At 37.8% G+C, this 24,702-nt stretch overlaps 1 protein-coding gene across 1 annotated transcript in view; it reads right to left on the reverse strand.

Moving 5' to 3' along the window:
- LOC126481958 (E3 ubiquitin-protein ligase MYCBP2-like) overlaps positions 1–24,702 on the reverse strand; it is a gene marked incomplete at its 5' end in the record, with an annotated part of 333,248 nt that overhangs the window by 205,493 nt on the left and 103,053 nt on the right. Inside the window, one exon of the mRNA XM_050105921.1 lies at positions 4,905–5,149. Coding sequence (XP_049961878.1) covers positions 4,905–5,149 — 245 coding nt within the window. The remainder of the gene's footprint in view (positions 1–4,904; positions 5,150–24,702) is intronic.

Raw genomic sequence — 24,702 nt, forward strand, 5'->3', positions numbered from 1 at the left:
CTCAGATAAGGTATCAGAAGGACATATGATGACGATGATGATGATAAAATAAATGGCAGCATTATTGGTGCATGCAGTTTGAGTGTTACTTCAGTGATAATATTGCTATTACTGTAGCATTGCTTCAAGGTTATATCCCTTTAATCGAACACCATTTTCAAATATACAAGGAACTAGGCTTTTGAGAATATCATATTTTTCAAACACTGTAATTCAGCAAACAGAATCACACAGTAGAAGATTCATATTGACAGAGTTACTTAACACTCTACAGTATGTTTAAAAAGGAAAGTGAGAATGAAAGGCCAGAGATGATTAAAACAATGCATGTTAAAACAGAGAATTATTTACTACCAAAGTTACTCTAAAAAGTAATAGGAATATTATATTTTTTTAGCTTACACAGTTCATCATTCACCAATGAGGGTAAAATCTGTTTGTAAGCTTTGATGGCACTGGCGATGTAGTCTGCTGCGGAGCTCAGGTGGGTAAAGCAAGGAGGGACAAGAGAGAAACTGCGTGCTTAAAATTCATGTATTAATAACTGTAGGCGAATTCGAAAAAGTTTAACGCGAAATGGGCAAGAAGGAATAAAGTAGTTGTTTTGACAAGCAACTACTGTTCTGGTTTGTGCAGTGTTAGGAAAAATAATTGTGACAAGAAAATATAATAATATGTGATAATAATAGTTGTGTAAAGAACTGTGTATTGCATTTGGCTACAGTATTTGAACAATACAAAAAAAATATTTGTAAGCGAATTATGGTCAGGTACATATGGATACTAATTTGACTAGAGTAGTGTATCACGTGAAAAAACTCAAGAGTAGAGCATGCAAGGCAGAGATTGTGGCCTTTTGCTGGTGATAGCAATGCTAATAAGGTGGGATAAACGGCCTGGAGACCACATGTGTTTGAATTCTGAGATAGGAAAGTTATTCAGAAGTTAGTTTTCAATGTATCAGTTTGAGAGCTGAGAACTTAAACTGTGAACACAGTGCAGTGATTCGAGAATTTCTGCGTTAATTCTAGAACCACTCAGCCTTCTACTGTCTCGAACACACGATATTCTGGATATAAGTGTGGGATGGTAGAATCCTACCTACTGCACATCACATGTTTGTGTGTGCAGGTTTAACATCAGTTACAGGAATAAAGTAGACACGGCGGTTGGAGAACACCGACAAGTACTTGTCGGGCAATTCATAGATATTTTAGTGAGTGTGTACGAAAGAACCATGGAATTTATATGCAGCTCTGTGCTTATTGTGTCATTCACTATTGTTATTAAAACAAGAACAGTTGAAAAAGTACTCCTGTAGACTCTTGATGCAACCTTGGTAGAGGCAAGATTCATTTTATGATTCATGTTAAGAAAGGTCACAGTATCCAAGCCAACTTTCTTTTAACTGTAACTCAATTTGTTTCTAACGTCCAGCTATATGAGAGACTTGCAGGAAGTTACATATTCACGTGGAAAGTGAAATGTTTATTGTGTATGGAGGTCAAATACATCATTAGCTGACAAAAAGTGAAGTTTGTATGTCTACTTATTTCACAAGTAGAAAGAGTCTAAAAATTCCTGTACCTAGCATTATTCGATGGAGGGTTTCCAGAAGCCGGCTATTCAGTAAAAAAGAGTGACTGCAAATTCCAAGTAAGTCACCTTGTGAAGAAGTGGTAGGTGGTTTGGGGGAATAAGCCTCTAGAACCCAGATCCACACTCACACTTTTTAAGTTGTCGGAATGTTATAACAGAGCAACTTAAAATGACTGTGATACAATAAACTGTTTCTTTGCCTGCAACTGCTCTGGTAGAACTACTTCAGACTCCATCTACCGGTATACCATTGTGTGTAGACTTTGTAGGATCATCAATCATAGCAAAGTAATCTTTTATGAATGAAGCACACTATAATTGAGTGAGTGTAGCACATACATTAATACCATGACAGATCATAGCTTTAATTCCCTATTTCATTACTAACTAATGTCTTTGATATCAGTATTTTACTGACTGACCTCTTGGGCCACCTTAATAATCATTATTCCCTTATGCAAGGACATAATGCAATGGTTTGCAACAAAACCTCTGAGCAGACGAGCCATTTAACAAGTTGTGCACTCGGCTCCTGCTGACTGGTAGCAGCAGAACTACTGCTAGCCAAAAGCCAAAGATTATTCTCTCATGTTCACTGTGGGGCCTTAAGGGCAGTTTTTCCACTGTGGCACTACAACTGTACCTATTCTGAAGTGATGAATCAGCAGGGCAATGAAGAAAGAACTTTTAATGAAAATGACTTATTCTTGTGATTTTTTAATGAGCTAAAGCCTAATATGACAGCAAAAAAGGAATAACATCTACTATTTATTACAATTATCACTCACCATTTAAAAATGCATTTTCAATAATTTTCAGTGTAATATACTTCACATATTATTCCAATTAATGAACTGTCATGTGAACACAATAACAGAGGAGGGACTAACATTGGTGCTAAATAAAGTGGCCCATGGTCACGGAACTGTGCATTTAGGTGTCTGCGATTGTGTGTCTGAATGCTTGTACTATTAGTAGAAAAAGAGCAAAAGCTCGAAAGCTAGTGTGAATCCTGTTTTCTGTTAGATATTTCTATGCTGCACACATCAGTCCACTATAGATGACTGGTTGTCTTTCCCTTACTTACTATGAAATTTCTGAACAATTCTTTGTACTCTTCTGTCTAACTACAAAACAAGTTCTGAAATTTAGAGCTCAATGCTGTAGATTAGATGGGTAGAGGGGATAACTAGAAAAGAGGTGCTGAATCGAACTTGGGTAGGGGAGAAACAAATTTAGGACACAACTTAACTAAGGGAGTGACCAGTTGACAGGACACATCTGAGGCATCAAGGAATCATCAACTTGGTAATAGATGGATGTGGGGGGTAAAAGCTACAGAGGGAGACCAAGACTTGACTGTAGTGGGCAGGTTTACATGGATGTAGGTTTCAGTATTATAAAAAGGATAGTTGCTACTTACCATACAGCGGAGATGCTGAGTCGCAGATTAAAAAAATAAATAAATAAACAAAAAAAATTAAAAAATATATTAAAAAGAATTTTAAAAAAAACTGTCTGAAAGTGAGCTTTCGGCCGACAAGGCCTTTGTTAGAAACTGCTGTGGGAACATGCAGGGATGAGATGGAGAGTAGGGCAGCTAGATGCAATCAGTAGGTTAGACGGAGGGTGGGGGAGAGAGGGAAGGTAGCAGAAAAGAAGAGAAGTACAAAGACTGGATGTGTTGGTGGGATAGAGGGTTGTGTAGTGCTGAAATGGGAACAGAGAAGGGGCTAGATGGGTAAGGACAATGACTAACGTAGATTGAGGCTAGGACGGTTGGGTGAACGTAGGGTATGTTTCAGGGAGAGTCCCCAAATGTACAGTTCAGAAATCCTGGTGTTGGTGGGAAGGATCCAGATGGCACGGGGCGCGAAGCAGTCATTTAAATGAAGGATGTCTTGTTGGATGGTGTGCTCAGCAACACAGTGGTCTAGTTGTTTCTTGCCCACAGTTTGCCACTGCCCATTCATACTGACAGACAGCTGGTTGGTTGTCATGCCTACATAGAATGCAGCACAGTGGTTGCGGCTCAGCTTGTAGGTCACTTGAGTTGTTTCACAGGTAGCCCTGCTTTTGATGGGATAGGCAATGTTTGTGACCAGACTGGAGTAGGTGGTGCTGGGAGGATGTATGGGACAGGTCTTGCCTCTAGGTATATTACAGGGATATGAGTCATGAGGCAAAGGGTTGGGAGCAGGGATAGTGCAGGGATAGACAAGGATATTGCATAGGTTTGGTAAGTGGTGGAATATCACTGTGGGAAGGGTTGGAAGGATAGTGGGTAGGACATTTCGCACAACAAGAGGTAGCCAAAATCCTGGCAGAGAATGTAATTCAATTGCTCCAGTCCTAAGTGGTACTGAGTCACTGAGGATAAGTATACTACTGACCTGCTTATTTCTAATATTGTTGTGCTAATCTGCGATCAGCATCTGCCATATGGTAGCAACTGTCCTTTTCATTATATTATTAAATTCCAAACTGGATTTTTCATTGGATGTTTCAATAGTTATGCAGAGTTAAAGAGGCTGGCAGAGGATAGAACAGTGTACAGTGTGACATGAAACCAATCTTCAGACTGAAGAATACAATAACAAGAACAAAACATCACTGTCTCAAAATTATTAATCTCTGGTCTGTTATAATCTTCTTCTAATTTTAGATGCAGTTCTCAGGTCAGTCATTTGCCTTTGTTTCTTTGACATGCATTTTTACAACAGTTATTAGCTTTGTGGTGTCTGAATTACATACAACTTGAACATTATTTGTTATTCTCGAACATAATTTGTTATACTCTGTTCACAGCTTGCATCTCAGTCTTGAACCACACTTATCTGAAACTTACACCTCTCTTTAATTCCTTTTTCACTGTGTTGTGGTGTTTTCTTCCTTTCTTTTTCATTTGCAATAAATATAAAATGTTTCTACATAGAGCCACACACAATATTATCACAAGACTCTTACAAGAAATATCTATTTATTCATCCAACTTCCCCCCGAAAATTATTTATTCTAATCCAAGTCCATTAAGAGTTAGAAACAGTAATAAAAACATGGTACTGTATTCTGTATCTATTATTATTCCTGAAAAAATATCCAGATGAGCTTAAATAATCTGTCGTTTGGAAAAGTCTGCCCTATCATTCAATATAATATTTTATGCAATACAAAGAAAACTGTGAGTACTAAAACTACAGCTGCTCAAGATGATTCATTCAGCAAGTTTTACCAAAGGAATGACAATGGTAAAAATAGAGTACAATTTATTATATTGGCAAACAGAGGATAAGTATACTACTGACCTGCTCATTTCTTCTTGGTGTACCAGGTGTGCTGTTTGGGCTGCCTTCAGAGCGTGTGTGTAGAGAGCTGCCTGATGGACTCGGTGAGAGATCACGGGTTCCTGTGCCTGTCCCAGTGCCTGCAGTTGTTGTAGCTCCACTTGGTGATTGTGACAGGTCTCTTGTGAGACTGCTAACCAGAGCACTTGTGTCACTCTGTGTCGAGCCTCGACGATGTGATTGGGACTCTGCTGTGATCCCTGATGCTGTACCAATACAACATATAATAATTAATAAGTACTGTAGGTATCTGTCAAGAATTTCTGTCAGCCTCTGATCATTTATATTTACATATGTTTCACCGCAGGTACATAATAATGAATAACGTTGAAGGCAAGTCAGTGAGTTAAGCTAAAACCTAAAACACAGTCAATGAGTTAAGCTACAACCAAAAACACAGGCAATGAGTTAAGACACAACCTAAAACACTTAAGTCATTATAATGAATACCATATAACTTTTTAATATTATGAGTTGTCTGGAAAACAACTATACAGTTCTATTTTCAAACTTTCATGTGAAATGCACCATACAGGAAGAAGTAATATATCAAAGATTCTGAAGACATTCACTCTGTATGAACATCCTGTACTTCCTAGCCTGCATCTGTTCAGTTCAAACTGCAAAAAAATATTGGTCAGTGACTATGGTTTATCTGTAACCTTTGCACATGAAATACTAATATAACCTGCATTAAAGGAAATTTCAGACTGGAACAAAATTTGTATATGAGGATATATTACTGCTAACTCTGTAGATCAGGCACTGAGTACCTTCTTTATTCATACATTCTTTCATTCATTCACTGGGTTTCATAGACACCAGTAAGAAGGAGAACCTTTAAGACTGTAGAACAAGTCAAGGTAGACTTATGCATTAATAATAGACAAGCATACCACACAAACTTAATCTGTACACTGTATTAATAATAACCTATCACCACACAGCTTAATATTATTCGCACTTATACCATACACATTTAACCAAGTAATTAGCGTGAATAAAGCAGTTGCTACTTCAGTTGTGTTAAGTAGCTGCTGTTTCACCTTAATATTTACTCAATAACATTAGTGTTTATCAAAGAAAATAATTACCAACATCTGTAAATACATAATCCTGTGTACAACACATTACTACTTGTCATGCAGCTTTACAATGAGGACAGTTACTTGCTGCAAAGTTCACATAACTTTTCAATATTTGAATTGGTTAGGACTTCCAACCTCTTATTTTATGTTAGATACAGTTTGTTGAATACCTTCACGGCAGTGTATAAACAGTGTTAAAAAAAAGTGCTCCATATTTTGAGAGGTGGTAGTAGGGACCAAAATAACACAGAAGTATCCATTCGAATGGGCTCTAAGATCACTAGTTCATCTTCACTACTGTGAAAACATGCCTCTTCCACTGAAGTTCGTTGCTAAACTGCAGTGTAAAAGCATTTCACTGGTTCCATTATAACTAATTTCTGCACTGCGCTTACCCAGAACTATGAATATGGTTTACAATAAGAACAGTAACAGATGTTTATTATAGGCTGTATCACGGACAATAGTAGTGGAATCTGTCATCATTTACTTACTGCATTCTGTAGGTCACTTGTGATAGCAAAGAGCTTGCAGTAGAAGAGATGTATCTTCTGAGTAGCGAAGATGAACAAGTGATCATAGCTCTTGATGTAGGTATATAATTACTGGACATTTGTATCTTGTTTTGATCAATGCTACTAACCCTTAAAACATGGAATATTTTTAACACTCTGAGAGTGTATACAAAACAAGGAGGCAAGTCACCATAAAAATTATTTTTGTATGTGGGGTCACAGTACAGCTTAAACTGATTTTCTTTGTCAGCAACAAAAACCATTAAGGAGTAAATGTACTGGAAGAGAGTGCTAGAATTCAAAAATCTGTCACAGCTAACAAAACACTCATGACAATGGTAATTTTCCATCTTTTCTAGATGCCTGTTAAATACTCAGTCCCTTCTATAAGGGGTGAGTAGTGATCTATTCTCATGTACATAGGTACATATGTGTAATAGCTGTCCTATATATTATTTAGCATACTGATTGCTATGCATGGAAAAAAATGGGAATTTTGCCCATAATAAAACAGAATAACTTAAGATATGCATCAGTGATGATGCAATCTCATAATTTCAAAGCAATAATTATTTTTAGTTACAATTCAAAAATTAAAAATATCCTGCAAAAAATTCAACAGAACAATAAGTGAACAAAAGTACAAACAAATAGTAGAACAATGTATGGGTTCTTCTTTCAGCAATTAAAAATGAAAAAAGGATAAATTCTCGGACTGATTCAAATATTTCATTAGAAGATGGTTATATAAGAACCAGAAAAGACTGAGAATGATGGTTTCATGGCCTTTTACAAACATCTTTGAGAAATAATGAATATTTTTTTTATAAAATACATAAAGTAGTTCCATTTAGCAACCTAAATGCAAGCATTGAAAATGCCTTGCTCTTAATGCAGTAATTTTTAGCTGCCATGGATGGGTATGGGTTTTTGTTGGTTGTTCACGTGACGGCATTGACTTATAAAAAGAGATATTATTTCTATGGTGTGACTGTGCACCATCAACTACAGGTGGGCAGCTGCCTTTAATCATTTTACTTTACTGCTTTCATCCTAAAATTTCTGTATGATTTAGGCATTTATGCGCATGCATGCTAACGCCAGAAGATTTGCGCACATAAAGTAAAATGACTGACTGTTTTCTAAATTTAATTTATCTTATTGAGTTTGTAATGTCCTTCCAGGAGGATATTCATTAATTCTCACTTTTCTCAACTACCACCCATTCCACCCTTCCCTAATACTGTCTACTGGTCTTCTCCCCCCCCCCCCCCCCCACCCAGTCTCTCTCCCTCTATCTCTCTCTCTCTTGCAAGTGTTAACAGTAATCTATCATATCTAATCTATCAACCTGTTAGGCTCTGATTTCACCTTACATTATGATGCTTAAGTAAATGAGAATCTGACATGAAAAATTCTGACTACTTCTTTTGGGAAACCACATGCAGGGAATTATCAAAATCTCATTTCATATTCTGTAGCTCAGTGCCATTCACTAACTTAGTGATACAAAACCACTGTGAAAGGGAAAACACACCATCCATTCAAGAAGGATCGAGACTGACTTTATTCCTGACATATAAGTGACCTCAGTGCAGTAACTACAGTAGCAGCTTGAACTAACAACTGTAAACAACAGATGTGCATTCAACCAATAAGTTGTGAGTAGGCAGCATTAAGTATGGACAGGTGGTCGTTGATATGTCACAAATCACAATGGAGAAATATCTCTAAATCAATGCTTTGACAATATAACCGACATCAAGCCAACACAATGCATGAGTTAAATGACATCCCTAAGAAGGACTTTCTGACAGTTTTACATGGATGTATGAGCAATCTCTGTGTTGTACTGAAATAGGAGGTTACTCTATAGAGCACCTGATGCATTAAAACCATCATCTTAGTTTTTCTCTAATTTTTATTATGCCAAGATTACACAAACAGCACTCACACACTATACAAGTATATGTTTCTGCTTGTCAGTTTCACTTAAGTTTAGTTGTAAGTGGAGACTCCATTAAAGTACAGAGGGCAAATATAGGCTTCTCCATACTGTATTCCGACTTTTACCTAGAGAACACACTATTCTCTCTCTTTCATTTCTTTGAATAACCTTACATCACACATTTTCTAGGAAACACCATTAAGAAATAAAATATTAAGTTGGAATGTGACTTCACTATTCAGAAAAATATATTGGTTTACACTCTGGATGTGCTTGTATAAAACTCGCTTTCTGTTTTCATCTTTCCCATCATTACCTAATGTCATTTTGTTTATGTGGTGATGCATCAGTTCGCTGTGACAGGGAGAGTGACTATTCTTATCCTTCATCTGTTAACATTTACTTCGCTTATTCTTCACTAGTTGTTTCTTTCTTTAAACTGCTGCATCTAATTATGAAAGTTTCCAAATATGGCCTATTAAATTTTTTTCAAACCATTAAAAACAGAAGCCAAAATTTCCTGAAAATCATGACATAACTGCTAACAGTTCTGCTTTGTTTCAATTAATTTATCGTTCCCCCTCCAAATTCTGTAACTTTCCTATCTTATTTCCTTGCTTTCAGTTCCTCTTTAACACACGTGTGCAGGTTCTCTGGACACTGTACTTCTCTACTGACTATTGTTAATATTCTTATGACTCTCCATCGTCTGATGACTAGTATCAAAAGCTATATCTTTCCTATTTCAGTTTGCACTCCCTGCCCCCCCCCCCCCCCATCCCCCCTCCACCCCATTCCCAAATTATCTCAAGGTACTGCATTAGAAACCTGATCGGTTTATATTATATTTTTTAATCTGATTTTGTAAGTGTTTTAAAATTACATAAACTCTATATAAAATTTGAAAACAAAAGCTACAGACAATATTGTGAGTCTGTCTGTTACAAAATATGAATCACATCAACTACACAATGTGGTAAGTAAGAAATAAGAACATACAGATGCTTCAATTGTGTCAATGACTCAGCCAGTGCGTGAACAGCTGCCATGAAAGTAACACTGTTCAAGTGGTAGAAGTCAAACATATCAACATGGATTAAAAAGCTGAGATAAAGTTTTATTGTAAATTAGGAATGGAACAAAATCCTTTGAAGACAGACCATATATCAGACATCCTGCATCTGCTTGAGTAGATGAAAAAGTTGAAAAAGCCAAGAAATTCCTGCCGATTATAGGTGAACTACAACCAGAATGCTTCCTGTGAAACTTGGTGATGGTAAGGAAACAGCAAGTTCGATTTTAGAAAAGATTGCACAGGACAAAGATTTGCTCCTGATTTGTGCCAGATTTGTCGACAGAAGAGCACCAACTCCAAAGCCGTAGACAATGATGATCCTAATCTTTTCAAATGAACTGTAAATGGAGATGAAACTTGGTGTTTCCAGTTTCACCAAGAGAGAAAACGTCAGAGTATGGAATGGCATGTAACAGTCACCGTCACAAAGGCAGAGGAAACTAAGTTTGCAGAAATTACACATCAAGACAATGGTAAGTGTTTTGTTTTTATGCTTCTAGAGTCATCCATTGTGAATTTCTCCCTTATGGTACGACAGTGACTGGATAATGACAGGACAGGATGCATCTGTTCCACAGAAAAGAATTGGATTCTCCTGCATGACAATTCACTGGTTACCCATGAAACAGTTTTTAGCATCAAAATAGACCTGTATGCAGGAACACTAAACCTGTTCACCTGATGTGACACCCGAAGACATTTTTCTATATCCAAAAATTAAATGTGCTTTAAAAGGGAAACATTTCATGAACACTGAGAACATACAGAGTGCTGTGGCCAACAGACAGAAGGAGGTACACAAAGAGCTTCCATCATTCTTTCAACAACTTGTGCAATTGATGTAAATGTTGTGTGGAAGTGTAAGGAAATCCTTGTAACTGCCAAATAATATCACATTTATTTGTATCACACAAAACGTAGATAAGCAAACAAGCAAATTTGGAAAAATAGGGCTCTGATACAGTTTGACAGAAAATAAACAGAAAGCTATAGGAACACTACAGTGATAGCAGGGGAATTACTAAACAGCACAACAGATTATGGAGTAAAACAAAACAGAATAAAAGAGATAAGCAAAGCACGATATCAGTAAAATGGAGTGAAGTAAGTTATAACTATGGATGGCAGCAACCAAACGTGTTAGAGAGCAATGCTCTGTAACAGGGAACTGTGAATTGTCTCTATGTGCAAATGCTTGCAAACATATTGAATACGTTACAGTTATTGACCAGCTGGTCAATTTAAAATGCTTAACTGTGAATACTTTACAGTTATCGGCCAGCAGGTCAATTTCAAATGCTTAACTGTACTTACCTGAAAGTAGAACAGAAGTGTCTCTCTTCTAAATTATTGATGTTACAAATAATGATCAGGAGCAAGTAGCAATGATACTGTTTGGAGGACAACATGGGTTGTCAACAAGCACTCACATAGAAGGTGAAGCAAAATTCACGCACTCGGGCTTTGCAGTGTGACTCCTCACAAGCCAGTGATAAAAAAAATCTCTCTCACAAAATTTCAACTGGCGAGTACATCTGGCAGAAAAAGGATGTTAAATAGTGGCAATCATGCAACACTGAAGCCACATGTATGGTAACTACCTCTGTCAGCACATATTAGTTGTGTTGTACATTTGGTGCAGTGGATAGAGTTTTGAGTTACCATGCAGGAGGTGGGGGTTGCCGTGCATTTTTTTTATTTGCTAATTTCGTTCTGACATTTCATACTGTAATATACACTGCTTCTTGGGTGCCATATGTCCCCTATTTACAACATTCTGTAATGCTGAACATAACAAATACATGGTTAGACAAATAAGAAATAGACAGTCGAAACAAATGACCCATCATAGGACAGAATAACTATAAAAACAATATCAATTTCGAGATGCTAAACATGACAGCGTACTACAGTAACACAACATCTACTTGTCATTTACACTACATGTAATATGAGCGCTCACATGTTGCACATTAGCAACCAGTGAAAATAATAACATCCATATTAATGACTGCATGACCTTCACAACAGAATATGTTGTCCTCAGATTAACAGATACTTAAAATGACCTCCCTGCATGTTCAAACACAGCGCAACCCGCTGGATCATACAGCTCTGGACCCTTCGCAGCAAAGCTGCTTCCACACTAACAAGAACAGCATGAACATGTGCTACCAATTATTCCACATTCTTCGGCAGAGTAGAGTACACGTGCTCCTTCAGGTGTCCATACAACTGGACCTCCACGTCTGAGCCATTTCCCTAGAATTGTTCTGTCCAAATACTGTTGCACATTAATTCCAGAGTATGGAGGTGCACATTCATGTTGGAACCACATCCTCAGCCAAACATGTAGTGGAACATCTTCCAGTGTATCAGGCAGATGGAAATATCGCATGTCTAGGGCTCCCCGTTGGGGAGACCGTTCGACTGGTGCAAGTCTTTCGAGTTGACGCCACTTTGGCAACTTGCATGTCGATGGGGATGAAATGATGGTGATAAGGACAACACAACACCCAGTCCCTGAGCGGAGAAAATCTCCGACTCAGCCGGGAATTGAACCCGGGCCGTTAGGCATGACATTCCATTGTGCTGACCACTCAGCTACCACGGGCGGACATCAGGCAGATAGTTTGAGAGGAACACATGATACCTTCATGCAGTCAAGCAATCAGGCAATACGTAGAGGCCCAACATGTCGCCCAATATTCAGGCCCAGACGCTGATACCAAAGCGAACTTGATGTCCACGGTCGCGTAAGACGTGCGAGTTAATGTCACACCAACAGTGGGCATTGTGCATATTGAAGACACCCTCACAGGTGAATGCTGCTTCATCTGACCATATTACGGTGTTCACGAAATCATCATTGGCTTCCTGTTGTTGTTGGAACCATTCACAGAATTGCATCCGCTGATGGCAATGTGCAGGATGTAGCTCATGTTCGTGCAGCACATTAACAACCGTGTGCTGCGAGACACACAACTGCCTCGCCACGCTATGTGTACTTCACTGAGGTTCTTGGTGTATGACCTCCAGAATAACTTCCTCAGTAGCTGGAGTATGGCAAGTCCGTGGACGACCTCTGTCACATGATGCTGGAAGAAGAGAACCTGATACCCAAAGGCGCAGCTCCAGATGACGTAACACATTTTTATGTGGATGGCATCAATGAGGGTATCTAGCTGCATATTCATGAGTGGCAACACCAGCCCAGCGTATCCTGTATGTCTGCCACACTGGTTTAGTGGTTTACAATGAGAAAATTCTAAATGTGCACACATGTCCATTGGAGTCTGTCACGGGCACACTGTTGCCTGATAAACAAAGTAAGAGCCTATGGAATATCAGACCAGCTATGTGGCTGGATTGAAGAGTTTTAAGCAAACAGAACACAGTATGTTGTTCTCAATGAAGAGACGTCTACAGACGTTAGAGTAACCTCTGTCATGCCACAGGGGAGTGTTATGGGGCCATTGCTTTTCACAATTTATATAAATGACCTAGTAGATAGTGTTGGAAGTTCCATGCGGCTTTTCGCGGATGATGCTGTAGTATACAGAGAAGTTGCAGCGTTAGAAAATTGCAGCGAAATGCAGGAAGATCTGCAGTGGATAGGCACTTGGTGCAGGGAGTGGCAACTGACCCTTAACATAGACAAATGTAATGTATTGCGAATACATAGAAAGAAGGATCCTTTATTGTGTGATTATATGATAGCGGAACAAACACTGGTAGCAGTTACTTCTGTAAAACATCTGGCAGTATGCGTATGGAACGATTTGAAGTGGAATGATCATATAAAATTACTTGTTGGTAAGGCAGGCACCAGGTTGAGATTCATTGGGGGAGTCCTTAGAAAATGTAGTCCATCAACAAAGGAAGTGGCTTACGAAACACTCGTTCAACTTATACTTGAGTATTGCTCATCAGTGTGGGATCCGTACCAGATCGGGTTGACGGAGGAGATAGAGAAGATCCAAAGAAGAGAGGCGCGTTTCGTCTCAGGGTTATTTAGTAAGCGTGATAGCGTTACGGAGATGTTTAGCAAACTCAAGTGGCAGACTCTGCAAGTGCAAGAGAGGTGCTCTGCATCATGGTGTAGCTTGCTGTCCAGGTTTCGAGAGGGTGCGTATCTGGATGAGGTATCGAATATATTGCTTCCCCTTACTTATACCTCCCGAGGAGATCACAAATGTAAAATTAGATAGATTCGAGCACGCACGGAGGCTTTCCAGCAGTCATTCTTCCCGCGAACCATATGCGACTGGAACAGGAAAGGGAGGTAATGACAGTGGCATGTAAAGTGCCCTCCGCCACACACCATTAGGTGGCTTGCGGAGTATAAATGTAGATGTAGGTGTAGATGTACTCTGATCACAACTAGTCCATGTCTGATGGACAGTGCTTATGGTATAAACACGTCACACTGTTCCACCTAATTCATATTATCCCTCTGACAGATATTGTACTGCATGATTCATCCCAACACCACTAATTGTGAAATGTTTAGTTTTGAATCACACTTTTTCCCTAACAGTAATAGATGTGATGTTTCCACAATATCATTGACAGAATAATAATAATAATAATAATAATAATGCCTTGAGATATGTATTAAACAGCATGCGGTTACCAGACTCAATGTAGAAAGACATAATTAGTTGGACCTTGGTGATAACACATACAAGTAGTACCTGAGCTTGGACGAAGCACATTGCTAGTCTACTGGTAAAGTATGGCCCTGATGAAATTTAATGGACCTGAACGAGGCAAGAATAATAGTTGGTACTAATCTATGGGACCATTGGAGTAGCGAGCAAGGAAAACAGGCTTTGCATCTAGTAGATGAAGTGGAGTGAATAAATTCACACCTACGATGTGAAAAGGGCTTCTTTCAAAGCTGACCGATCTCCCATTTCTACGACTGTAGTATGTAAGTGCAATCACTGTTGATGATTAAGATGACAGATGCCTCACCACCTGGACTACTTTTACCAAATAAAAAACATATGCCTCAACCCAGGATCGAACCATCGACCTCCTGCACACTGCTCTAGCCACAGCACCAACTGTACAACCTGACTAATATGTGCTGACAGAGGTAGTTACCATACATGTGGTTACAGTGTTGCCAGATTGCCACTCTTTAACATCCTTTTCTGCTGGATGTACTAGCCAGATGAAATTTTATGACGGGCATTTTTTTATCACTGGCATGTGGGGAGTCGTGCTGCAAAGCCCAATGCTTGAATTTCGCTTCAGCATGTTACAGAAAGTGTAATTATTTTAAACTATACAACTCTGAACTAGCCAATAATAAAAATATTATATGCAACTCTGATGGACACCTTAATTAATAAATTACAGATGTTAAATACTTGAAAAATTCTTGAGACATGGCTGTGTGATTGTACACTTCACTATGATCAGTTACAGTCATCACCATAGTGAATATGAGTCACACATCGTATATACATAAAACTATTTTTAAGCTACAAAACCATAACAACATAAATAGCACTGTGTATCTGGAAAATGAACCAAATGAACAAAAAAGTCACATGTAGCACACAGAATATAAAGTCAAATGGTTTCATCGTGAGAGGTATAACTGAAATATAGTTTGTTATGGTTTTTTACCTTCAAAACTGTTTTGATGTACATTTAATATTCATTTGGTGATGGTCTAAGATCAAAACCAATCATTACAAAAATATTAATCCACAGGAAGTTTCAAATCAGTGCACAAATTGCTGCCGAGTGAAGACTCATTCGGAAAGCAATTCCCCGAGCCTGTGGGTAAGCCATTTTTCCACAAAATCCTTTCTTCTGGGAGTGCTAGTCTTGGAAGTTTCAGAGGAGAACTTCTGTGAAGTTTGGAAGGTAGGAGATGAAGTACTGGCAGCAGAAGTAAAGCTGTGAGGGTAGGTGAGAAGTCACATTTGGATAGCTCCGTCACCGGTGCATTTACCTATGAAAGGCAACAGTACCCAGGTTCAAGTCCCGGTCTGGAACACAGTTTTAATGTGAAGTGAAGTTTCAAATCAGTGCACATTGTGCTGCAGAGTGAAACTTCACGCTGGAAATGGTAGCATGTTTGTTCCTAGGTCCATCACAAGCATCTGATGCAATTTCTCTTGAACTGCTACTTAATAAACTGAAAACTTGTGGTATCAGAAGAATAGTTAAGTCTCTTACAATCATACTTACAAGTCAGACAACAGGTCACAATTATTGAACACAGAGAGGTTTGAATACTTAATAAGTATATCTCATGGTCCTACGGAGGCCTTAATGGAAAAAGTACAACTCTAGTTCTACAGTAAAGTGTGATGTGCCGCAAGGGTCAGTTCTGGGATTCTTATTGTTCATATTTTTGCAGAATAGCAAATTATTCACTATACAGATGATAAAAAAATTGTTGTTAGTTTCTTGGTCAGAGAAGCAATTAGTTTGTAAGTAAGTGTTGTTACCTGGGAACGCAATGAGAATAATTTGGCACTGAATTTTTCTAGTATCTGAAGTGATATGAGGAATTACTGTATTCAAAACTAATCATTCAAGCTTAAAACTCAGTAAAACAAGTGTAATGTCCTTTCAATTACACCACCAACCTGACAAGAGTGCAATGGAATGTTGTGTCAAATGACCATATTCAGATAAAATTGGATGATATAACTGCATTATTTTGTGTAATGTTCGGCAGGCATCTGCCTTGCGGACATCACAGTTTAAGCACTGAAGATAATGTCACAAGTTCTGAATTATGACCGAATGGTGTATTTAGCCTTAGTGCATCAGTATCTTACATATGGAATGGGGTGTGCTGCATCCAAGCATATAAATAAAGTAGTCATCCTTCAAAAAATGCAGTTATGATTCTATGCTATGTCACTTAAAATGACTCATGTAAAGGAATGTTCAAGAGTAATAAATTCTTCCAACTGCCATCATTAATCTCGAGATACAAGCAGTACATTTCAAATGAATTTATAACAGGAGAGATTGTGATTATCACCTGGCAAGGCATAACACAAAGAGTGCAGACAACAGCCCGTTTCACACAGGGATCACATTATTTGTAACAAATTTATGAAATGTATATTAAGTTTAAAGGGTAGCTGTTTTGAAGGGGCAACTCACTACATATTTCTATAGTAGTACAGTAGAGAAATAAACTGTCTTCATTTGAACCATATTATATACAAGCAATGGAGGTATGTTTGTAATTGATCTCAGAAAGTTATGACTTGAAAAATGAGCCCACAGTCTCTTAATTTACACCATATTATGTACAAGCAAAGGAGATATATTTATAATTGATCCCAGAAAGTTATGACATGAGTTATAAAATGAGCCCACATCTAAAACAAATCTTGTATTTATCTGGAGAATATATAAATCAATAAAAAAATAAATTTTGAAAACCTGTATCAAATTTGTTTGAATATTAATTGCCAGTAATGCAAAGATATTTTTCACCAATTCAATAATTACTTTAAGAGATAACAATATAAGGAATACAAATTGCCTTTATTTAATGCCAAATCTGTCAGTTGTTGATTAAAAAGAATTGTCCCAGACAAAACATGTTCTTCAATGCTAATTACAGTACTCTACGTTCCTTTTTCTACCAGACATTTGTTAAAAGCAGCTCCATCTGATTCAAGTGGTCATTAATAGTAAATTAATGGTTACAGATGAAGGAAATGTTGCAGTTACAAAAATGCCAAACAAACACTGCATATAATTATTCATTCTTTATTTATAATTTCATAAAGTCTCTTAAAGTGGATTCTCATGCAGCATAATGGAGTACAGTTAGGTAGTATTCTTTGAATAATATACATGTTTTAGACATTAACTTCATGCCACATGCATGTGCAAACAAGGTTTCTTCTTTTTTCTTTTTTTTTTTTAAAAAAAAAGGAAATGTTATAATGCTACATGCTGGTAAGTATGATATAACTGAAAGAAATCATTGCAACAATCAGAGCACATGCAAGCCAAGCACTTTTTGCAGTCAAAATGTAGTTTGGCCTGAAGTAAACTAGTATTAGTAGTAAAAAGTGAATGATTAAATGGATATTTGCTTCAATTACTAAATATGAGAAATTAATTTGTTCAGTGTTAGTAAAGTGATTTGTTTGCATGATGTCCACTTCTACATATACAAAGCTAGTATTCTTTGTTTTAGATTTAATATCTATCTTGCAAATAATATAATTGTAATGAGCAATTAATTTCTCTCTCTGCAGCCTGTGATTTTTATGAATTCTGGTGATACGTAATCACTGCTGCATAGATAGAAGTTAATTCACAACATCAGTGTCTCTAATAAAATAACTGGACACAGCAAGCTACTTGCAAAATCAAGTAAGAGTTTATATTGTTTACATTGTTAGCACACTAACATGACAACCACTCAGAACACAAAAAAAATTGGAAAAAGTGATGACAAACATAATGAATATGTCACAGAATCACAGCCATCCAGGCCAGGCAATCCTGTGCCATGATTTGCACAGTCTGATAGCTCATACAAGAACACTGATAGGAAGTACGTCAATCAATCGCAATGATCAGGACATACTTCAAGATATTTTAGCTGCACTTTAAAGCACTCTTTAGTGCACTGTCATTAGCATGGTTAGGATTAGGATTATCCCTCTTTTTCCTTCAACCGTGTCCATAATCCCTGTTTTCTCTTTATTTCTTTTGCTATGGCCTCTGCTTCCTTTCCAGCCTTCTCAAAACTATTCCCCCTCTTCTCTAAGAAAGGAATTAATATTTCTGAAAGCTAGGACAGCATTATCGCTTTAAAATTTAGATGTGTCCATCGGCAGTACTAACCATTTCATCTCCTGAAGGCAAGTATTGACCAGCAATTCTGTCTCATAATTAATTTATTAGATTTCTCAATTGAATTTTCCTTTGATACAAAGGATTCATTCTGAATCAGTTACGTTCAGTTACTTTTACTCTTTGTATGAGTGCTAGTTTTGAAAACAAATGAATCAAACTCGTGACATATTTTGCATATTTCCACTCAATAATGTTTTATAGAATACTTTTCTGGGGTAAATCATCACTTATAAAGAAAGTATTGATTTCACGGAAGACAACAGTAAGAATAATACATGGTGTTCACCTGCCATCATCATATGAGCACCTCATGAAGGAGTTAGGTATTTTAACTGTACCATCAGAATACATACATTTGTTAATGATATTCATCATAAATAATTTGTCACAGTTTGATAAGAATAGTGATGTCTGTACCTACAACAATGGGTGAAAAATGACCTTTATTACCCATTATCAAAACTGTCAGAGGCTCAGAAAAATAAAATGTCTGACAGGTAGCAAAGCAAGTTTTAGATCTAACCTAAAATCATTTCTCTTTGTTTTTAAGCATAATTTCATGAGTGGGACTAAAATATAGTTCATTCATTATTGTTAACACTAATATAATGATATGTGAAACATGTAACTAACTGCAACCTCAAATAAATCAAAATGACTTACTGGTGCCAAAAGTAAAGATGAATGGGCACACACTGGACGTGCCTCCGTGAGTGAAGTTCCTAGCCATCTAAATAGATAATAAATGAGGTGCTTAATAAATTACAACACAGAACTGCAGGCCATTACTTAACTTCAAAAGACAAAATGTGTAGTACTGTTGACAAGACACAACTATAAAAGTAAAATGGACACACTACCTACCTTTGGGTACTAATAGTTAATTCACTATGGAGAACAGTTGGAGAGGTTGGGGGACATTAAAAAAGAAAAGCAGGCCAGCCAGATCCCAGGATGATAGGGGCCAACCTGTAGTGAAGACGAGGGTAGAACAAATGAGATGACATCAGTAAGTGGATAAAAGCTGAATTCTGGCTTCTTTTCACTTAGAAAGCTCCCAAATTCTGTTGAACTGATGACGGGATTGTTGGCATACTCTGTGTTTATTTATTTATTTACTGTTTATTTACTGTTCAGCTAATTCAACCTTTACAAGGTGTAGTCTCTCTAATCTTAAGGTAAAGAACGATATTACAGTAGCTTCTTCCATGCTTTTCTGTCCCCTGCTGTACTCTGCCAATTAAAGTGCGATACTGACCACCGTCTGTTGACTTCATTTTAAAATACATGAAGCACTAGTCACTGCTGGGCTTCCCACAACAGCCACTGTCAATAATATGTGAGGAAACCCCCACTCCGAGGTCCAGTGGTGAATGTATTTAAGTTATGAAAATAGCTTCTCTCACAGTCCCTTGTGACTTGTACTTGGTATTCTGTGTTCTCATGCAACCGTTGGCCCAAGGTTTAATGGACTTTGTAATTATCATCTATAATGTGAAGCCTATATGGATAATTCAGAACGTGTGTATCTGTCTTACCAAGAAACTTGTACAGTCAACTGCTACCAGAAAGGTATATTCATTCTTTTTTTAATGTTGTCAATACTTAGAATAAAAGATGCTTGTTTGTGTTTCTATTAACAGTGCAGGTCAATGCTCCCGTACACCATTTAAGATCCCACATGTGCATAAGACAAAATATAACAGAAACTTTCTTCAATTCTTTCTTATGATAGTCAGGTGGTCAGCCTTGTGATCTTCATCTTTCTCTGGGACTCCAGTCTAGTACTACCTGTGTCTATCTTCTGTCATTTCTTCAAGTGATATGTCCTCTCCATTTCCATTTTAGAACCTTTACTCTTTCCACAACATCTTGACCTCCTCTTGTTGCTTTTATGCCTTCCCTTCTTTTCTGATCTTTCTTAGTGAGACCCAGAAGTGACCTTCCCATAACTCTCTGAGCTGTTTGTAGTTTTCTTTAGAAAAACTCACGGAAAACCCAGGTTTTACAGCCATGTGTTCTATTTTTGCTAAATGCTGTCCTATGGTATAATCTCCTGGGATAATACATAGGAGGTCAAGAATATTTGGTCTACAGAAGCTCCCAGTAAGAATATTATTTATTAAAAGTTTAATAGCTGAACATCTTGGAGAAGCTCCTTCAGGGACATCGGAACTTTTACACTCATCTTATTCCCAACTCATATTTGTGGTTAAGTATAAGAGCGAATTAGGATGAACTGTGCAATTCACAAGCACAACACTAAATGTAAAAATAATTTCATGTTTACTGCACATTCCTATCTCAAGTTCAATGATGAGTTTAACATTCTATTGCAAAAGTCTATGTCACATTACCAACAGACATCAGGTGTGAAATTGTAAATTCCCACACATCCAAAAACAAAGTAAAAGAATATCTCATTACTGCTGTACAATTTATTACAATATTTGCTTTCAAGGATGTAAATTCCACATAACTCTAATGTTCACATTAAAGAAATCCAGACGTTACCTGTATATACACAGTTGACGGTAGTCTGTGTCAAGTTGCATAAATGCTTAGTTTGAAGTGTGAGAGGAAACAAGAGATAAGTAGCAGAGAAGGACCAGCATGGAAAAACAACGTATATTGACTTCCCTAATAAATATGCAACTCAAGCACAGGTGGTATGCATACAGTAATCACAGAACTATTCTCAGCAGTCCTAGAGAACATTCCCAGCCTTAAATTGAGAAAACAAAGATGGGATGCATGTTAATGGAGCATATATGATCCACTTTCACTTTCTGTTTTGCTGTTGGCGTTGTACTGTTTGTCACAAGTGCAGAAAACTTAAACAACGAGTGGAAAAAATTAACAGAGTAATTTTGTATTTCTATCTGAAAAACAGCTGTAATAATACTAAAATAATGTACAGTCTTAGACATACAAACTGACTGCCGGCTGGCCGCCACAGAGATTAAGTCCAAGTCGTTCACTTAAGGTGGCCAATAAAACTGACCGCCCTTGACAACGCTAACTCTGGCCATCTCCACAATCTACCAACACTGTAAGATGCAGAAGTGTCAGGAGGAAGTATTATCTACTTCCGGGATGTTGTTGTGTTGTGTGAGCCCATGGTCTAGCGGTAATCGTTGTGCATTCTAAGCTTATAGTTGTGTGTTCCTGGTCAACCACGTCTTGTCCTTATTTTTTTTTTTTTAATACCAGCCCTCGTCTAAAGTTATGGGTCTGATAGAACATCGAAGATAATTTACTTCATACTCCACCCACCAGTAATAACAAATACTTCAAGAAACAATTCTGCAGGACAGCTCGTGGCTGTGTCGCGATCAGAACAGCTTGTGCTCAAGCTTTTCCTTGTGCTGCAGTGGCTACTGGGCACCAGCCAGAAATCACTTGTCACCTGAAATCAGGTGCCATAATCTTGCAGTTAAGCATTGGATTTTGCATACTTGAAAATCATGAACAACGGTTAAGCATTGTAAAATGGGTCGCAAGTGGAAAAAGGTGTAACATCTGGAACACAATGTTTACTTTTGGTATAACAGAGAGGTGAATGCAGAGGAGGCAGCTCGAAAGATTTGAACTGTGTGTGGAGCGAGTGCTTTTGGGGGAAATACGCCAGAAAAAGATATTCCTGTTTTGACAGAAATCGTTCTGGCATGAATGGTTTTCCACATTAAGGAAGTCTTGACTACTGATATATGTTATGGATTACCATTTAACCATCATGCGACATTTGCATTCAACAGGCGAGGTTCAGAAGTCTGGTGTAGGAGTACTGCATGCTCTAATTCCAAACAACAAAAATCAACAGAGTGAGTATTATTGCTGTTTTGCTTCAACGTCATCAAGTCGTTCATTGAGCATTCCTATGCAATACTGTTCCTGCTGACAAGTTATGATGCCTTTATCGTTAACTTCCTAAAAATAAATTAAATGCTGAGCCCTACCAAAAGATGTAAACTAGAGCAAAGAGTAGTGTGAACACAATATTTTCCATCTGATGGCTCCAAAAACGTGTTCCATCACAGCTGAGATTTGTTACCAACAATTGAGACACCTTTCGGTGCAGTGTCAGAAAATCGACCAAAAAAACTACATCACGTGTGCTACTACATGATAACGCACTCTATTGATTTGAGAAACAAAATTATCCAGGAGATTGATAGGGAAGTCATCTCTCATGCACTTGTATTGAAAGAGAAGTCATGTCTCAGGCACTTGTCCCTCTGATCGTATACTCTTAAAATTTTACCTTTCCCACTCTTGATCCATCAACCATCAAGGTAATTCATTTCTAGATGAAAATGCCCTTCAAATTACACTGGTTTAATGACATTGTTAGAACTAGTAGGTTTCTACAGGTGTAGAATTTGTAAACACCTTAGCATTGTCAGATAGTTTTAGATATTGTGAAAAAATACACTGTTGCTAATTAATTTCTCTTTGATGATTACTGTTGTGTCCAATAAACTAACTGAAAATGCAATTAAAATATTCACTGTACTAAAGCAAATTAAATTCAACTCACTACAGAAAATCATGATGGCAGTCTGTCTTAATAAAGCATTAAATATCTGTAAGATGACTGGGTGTATTTTAACACAAATTAGTAGGATATTAACGACTTTTGACTTCGAAAAAGGTCTGTATTTACTTCATGTTCTGTATCATACTCAAGTATTACGAAAATGTCACAGTTCATAGATAGAGTTATGTATTCACAACAAAAAGAAAGGTGGTATTACAAATTTTGGAGTACCATAAGGTGCTCACCCTAATACTAATGAGTACCGAAAGTAGCAAGACGAATCTTGCTCTAGCATTGTCTTATGATTCCCTTATTCCGTATCTATCTGCCTGCTTGTAGCTCTGCTACAAAAGAATTAAAAATCTGGCTTTCAGCGAGCCTCGAAAGGCGAATGAAAGCAGGTTGCTCCTGGTAGGCAAGCATAATACCTCACAGCCAGCGAAGAGGTGCAGCTTGGGTGTCTTACTTATTGGCCCAGTAGCTGCTATGACAGATAAATCATAACATAACAGACAAGAGCAGTTGCATTTCTCATGTGGAATGACTTTTGTGGACTCAAAGGCATAACTGATATCCTTATATCACATCTCAAGAGAAAATCACTCATATTATTCAATTGAAATGACATGATAATATCAAGCGAATTTAGCAGGATAGTTCTGTGCCATCAGGAAAGTAACTCGTTGGTCACAAAATGGCCAAACATATTCTGCGTTGTTGCCAAGTTTCAGTTATACTACCAGAAAGGATACCAGCTGACGTGTTCTGCGAGTGACCTCAGAAGTGGCTATAGCTTTGTGTCAAAGTTGTGAATGCCAAGGGCTAGAATATCCTCATTATATGTCAGTGAGTCTTACTCACATTTGTGTAACTAATTTTAGGGGCTAGAGTGTAATTACCTGTAATACATCAATGCACTGAGTGCAAATGAAATGTCATACATAAACAACTGTGACAGTTATTTGTGTTTTACTGTATCAGTCGGACCGAAACCTTGAAAGCATATTCACCACACGCAATTCACAATTTTGGAGCTTCTCCAGTGGTTGATTTGGCAATGTATCTTTGCTATACAATATTGTTGGGATCGCTGTCACTGGCACACCCACGAGAAGAAAGGCCATGACCTAGCTTCTTGTTGTCAGCTTTTCTGATGCATATTCTGTCGTTGCTTGAAACATGTAGAATTAAGGTGAATTCGAATATTCCATATGGCGAAAATCTATGTTTCTTTTCTTTCACCTCTAACATTCAAAAAATAGTTACTGTAAGCGGCAGAAAAGCGCCTGTGAACCAACAATTAATAACACAGTCATAATCCATCTTTCATTTGATAATTGTGAACAACTGTCCTACACTCATACTCTCTGCTGGGAATATCACTTTGCCATGAAGAAAAATAATCCTAATCCTACTCCTAATGATCCAACTCCCCAAGACACTATCCAAATTAAACCCTGCATGGTTCCGTCTTCCGTCACAGCGGGACCCACATCCTCTTCCTCAAAATCACCCTCTCCAAACCTTCCAGGAATTTCTCACTTCCAGCCTTGCCTCTCAATCCTTCTTGAAAAATCTTAATCCTACAACCAACATCACCGCTGCTGAAGCCCAGGTTATCCGTAATCTGAAGGCTGACCGATCCATCGTCATTCTTCCGGCGGACAAGGGTTCCATGACCGTGGTACCTGATTGTCCGGAGTATGTGGCAGAGGGACTGCGTCA

The sequence above is a fragment of the Schistocerca serialis genome, chromosome 5 (assembly GCF_023864345.2).
Source record: "Schistocerca serialis cubense isolate TAMUIC-IGC-003099 chromosome 5, iqSchSeri2.2, whole genome shotgun sequence".
NCBI lineage: Eukaryota > Metazoa > Arthropoda > Insecta > Orthoptera > Acrididae > Schistocerca > Schistocerca serialis.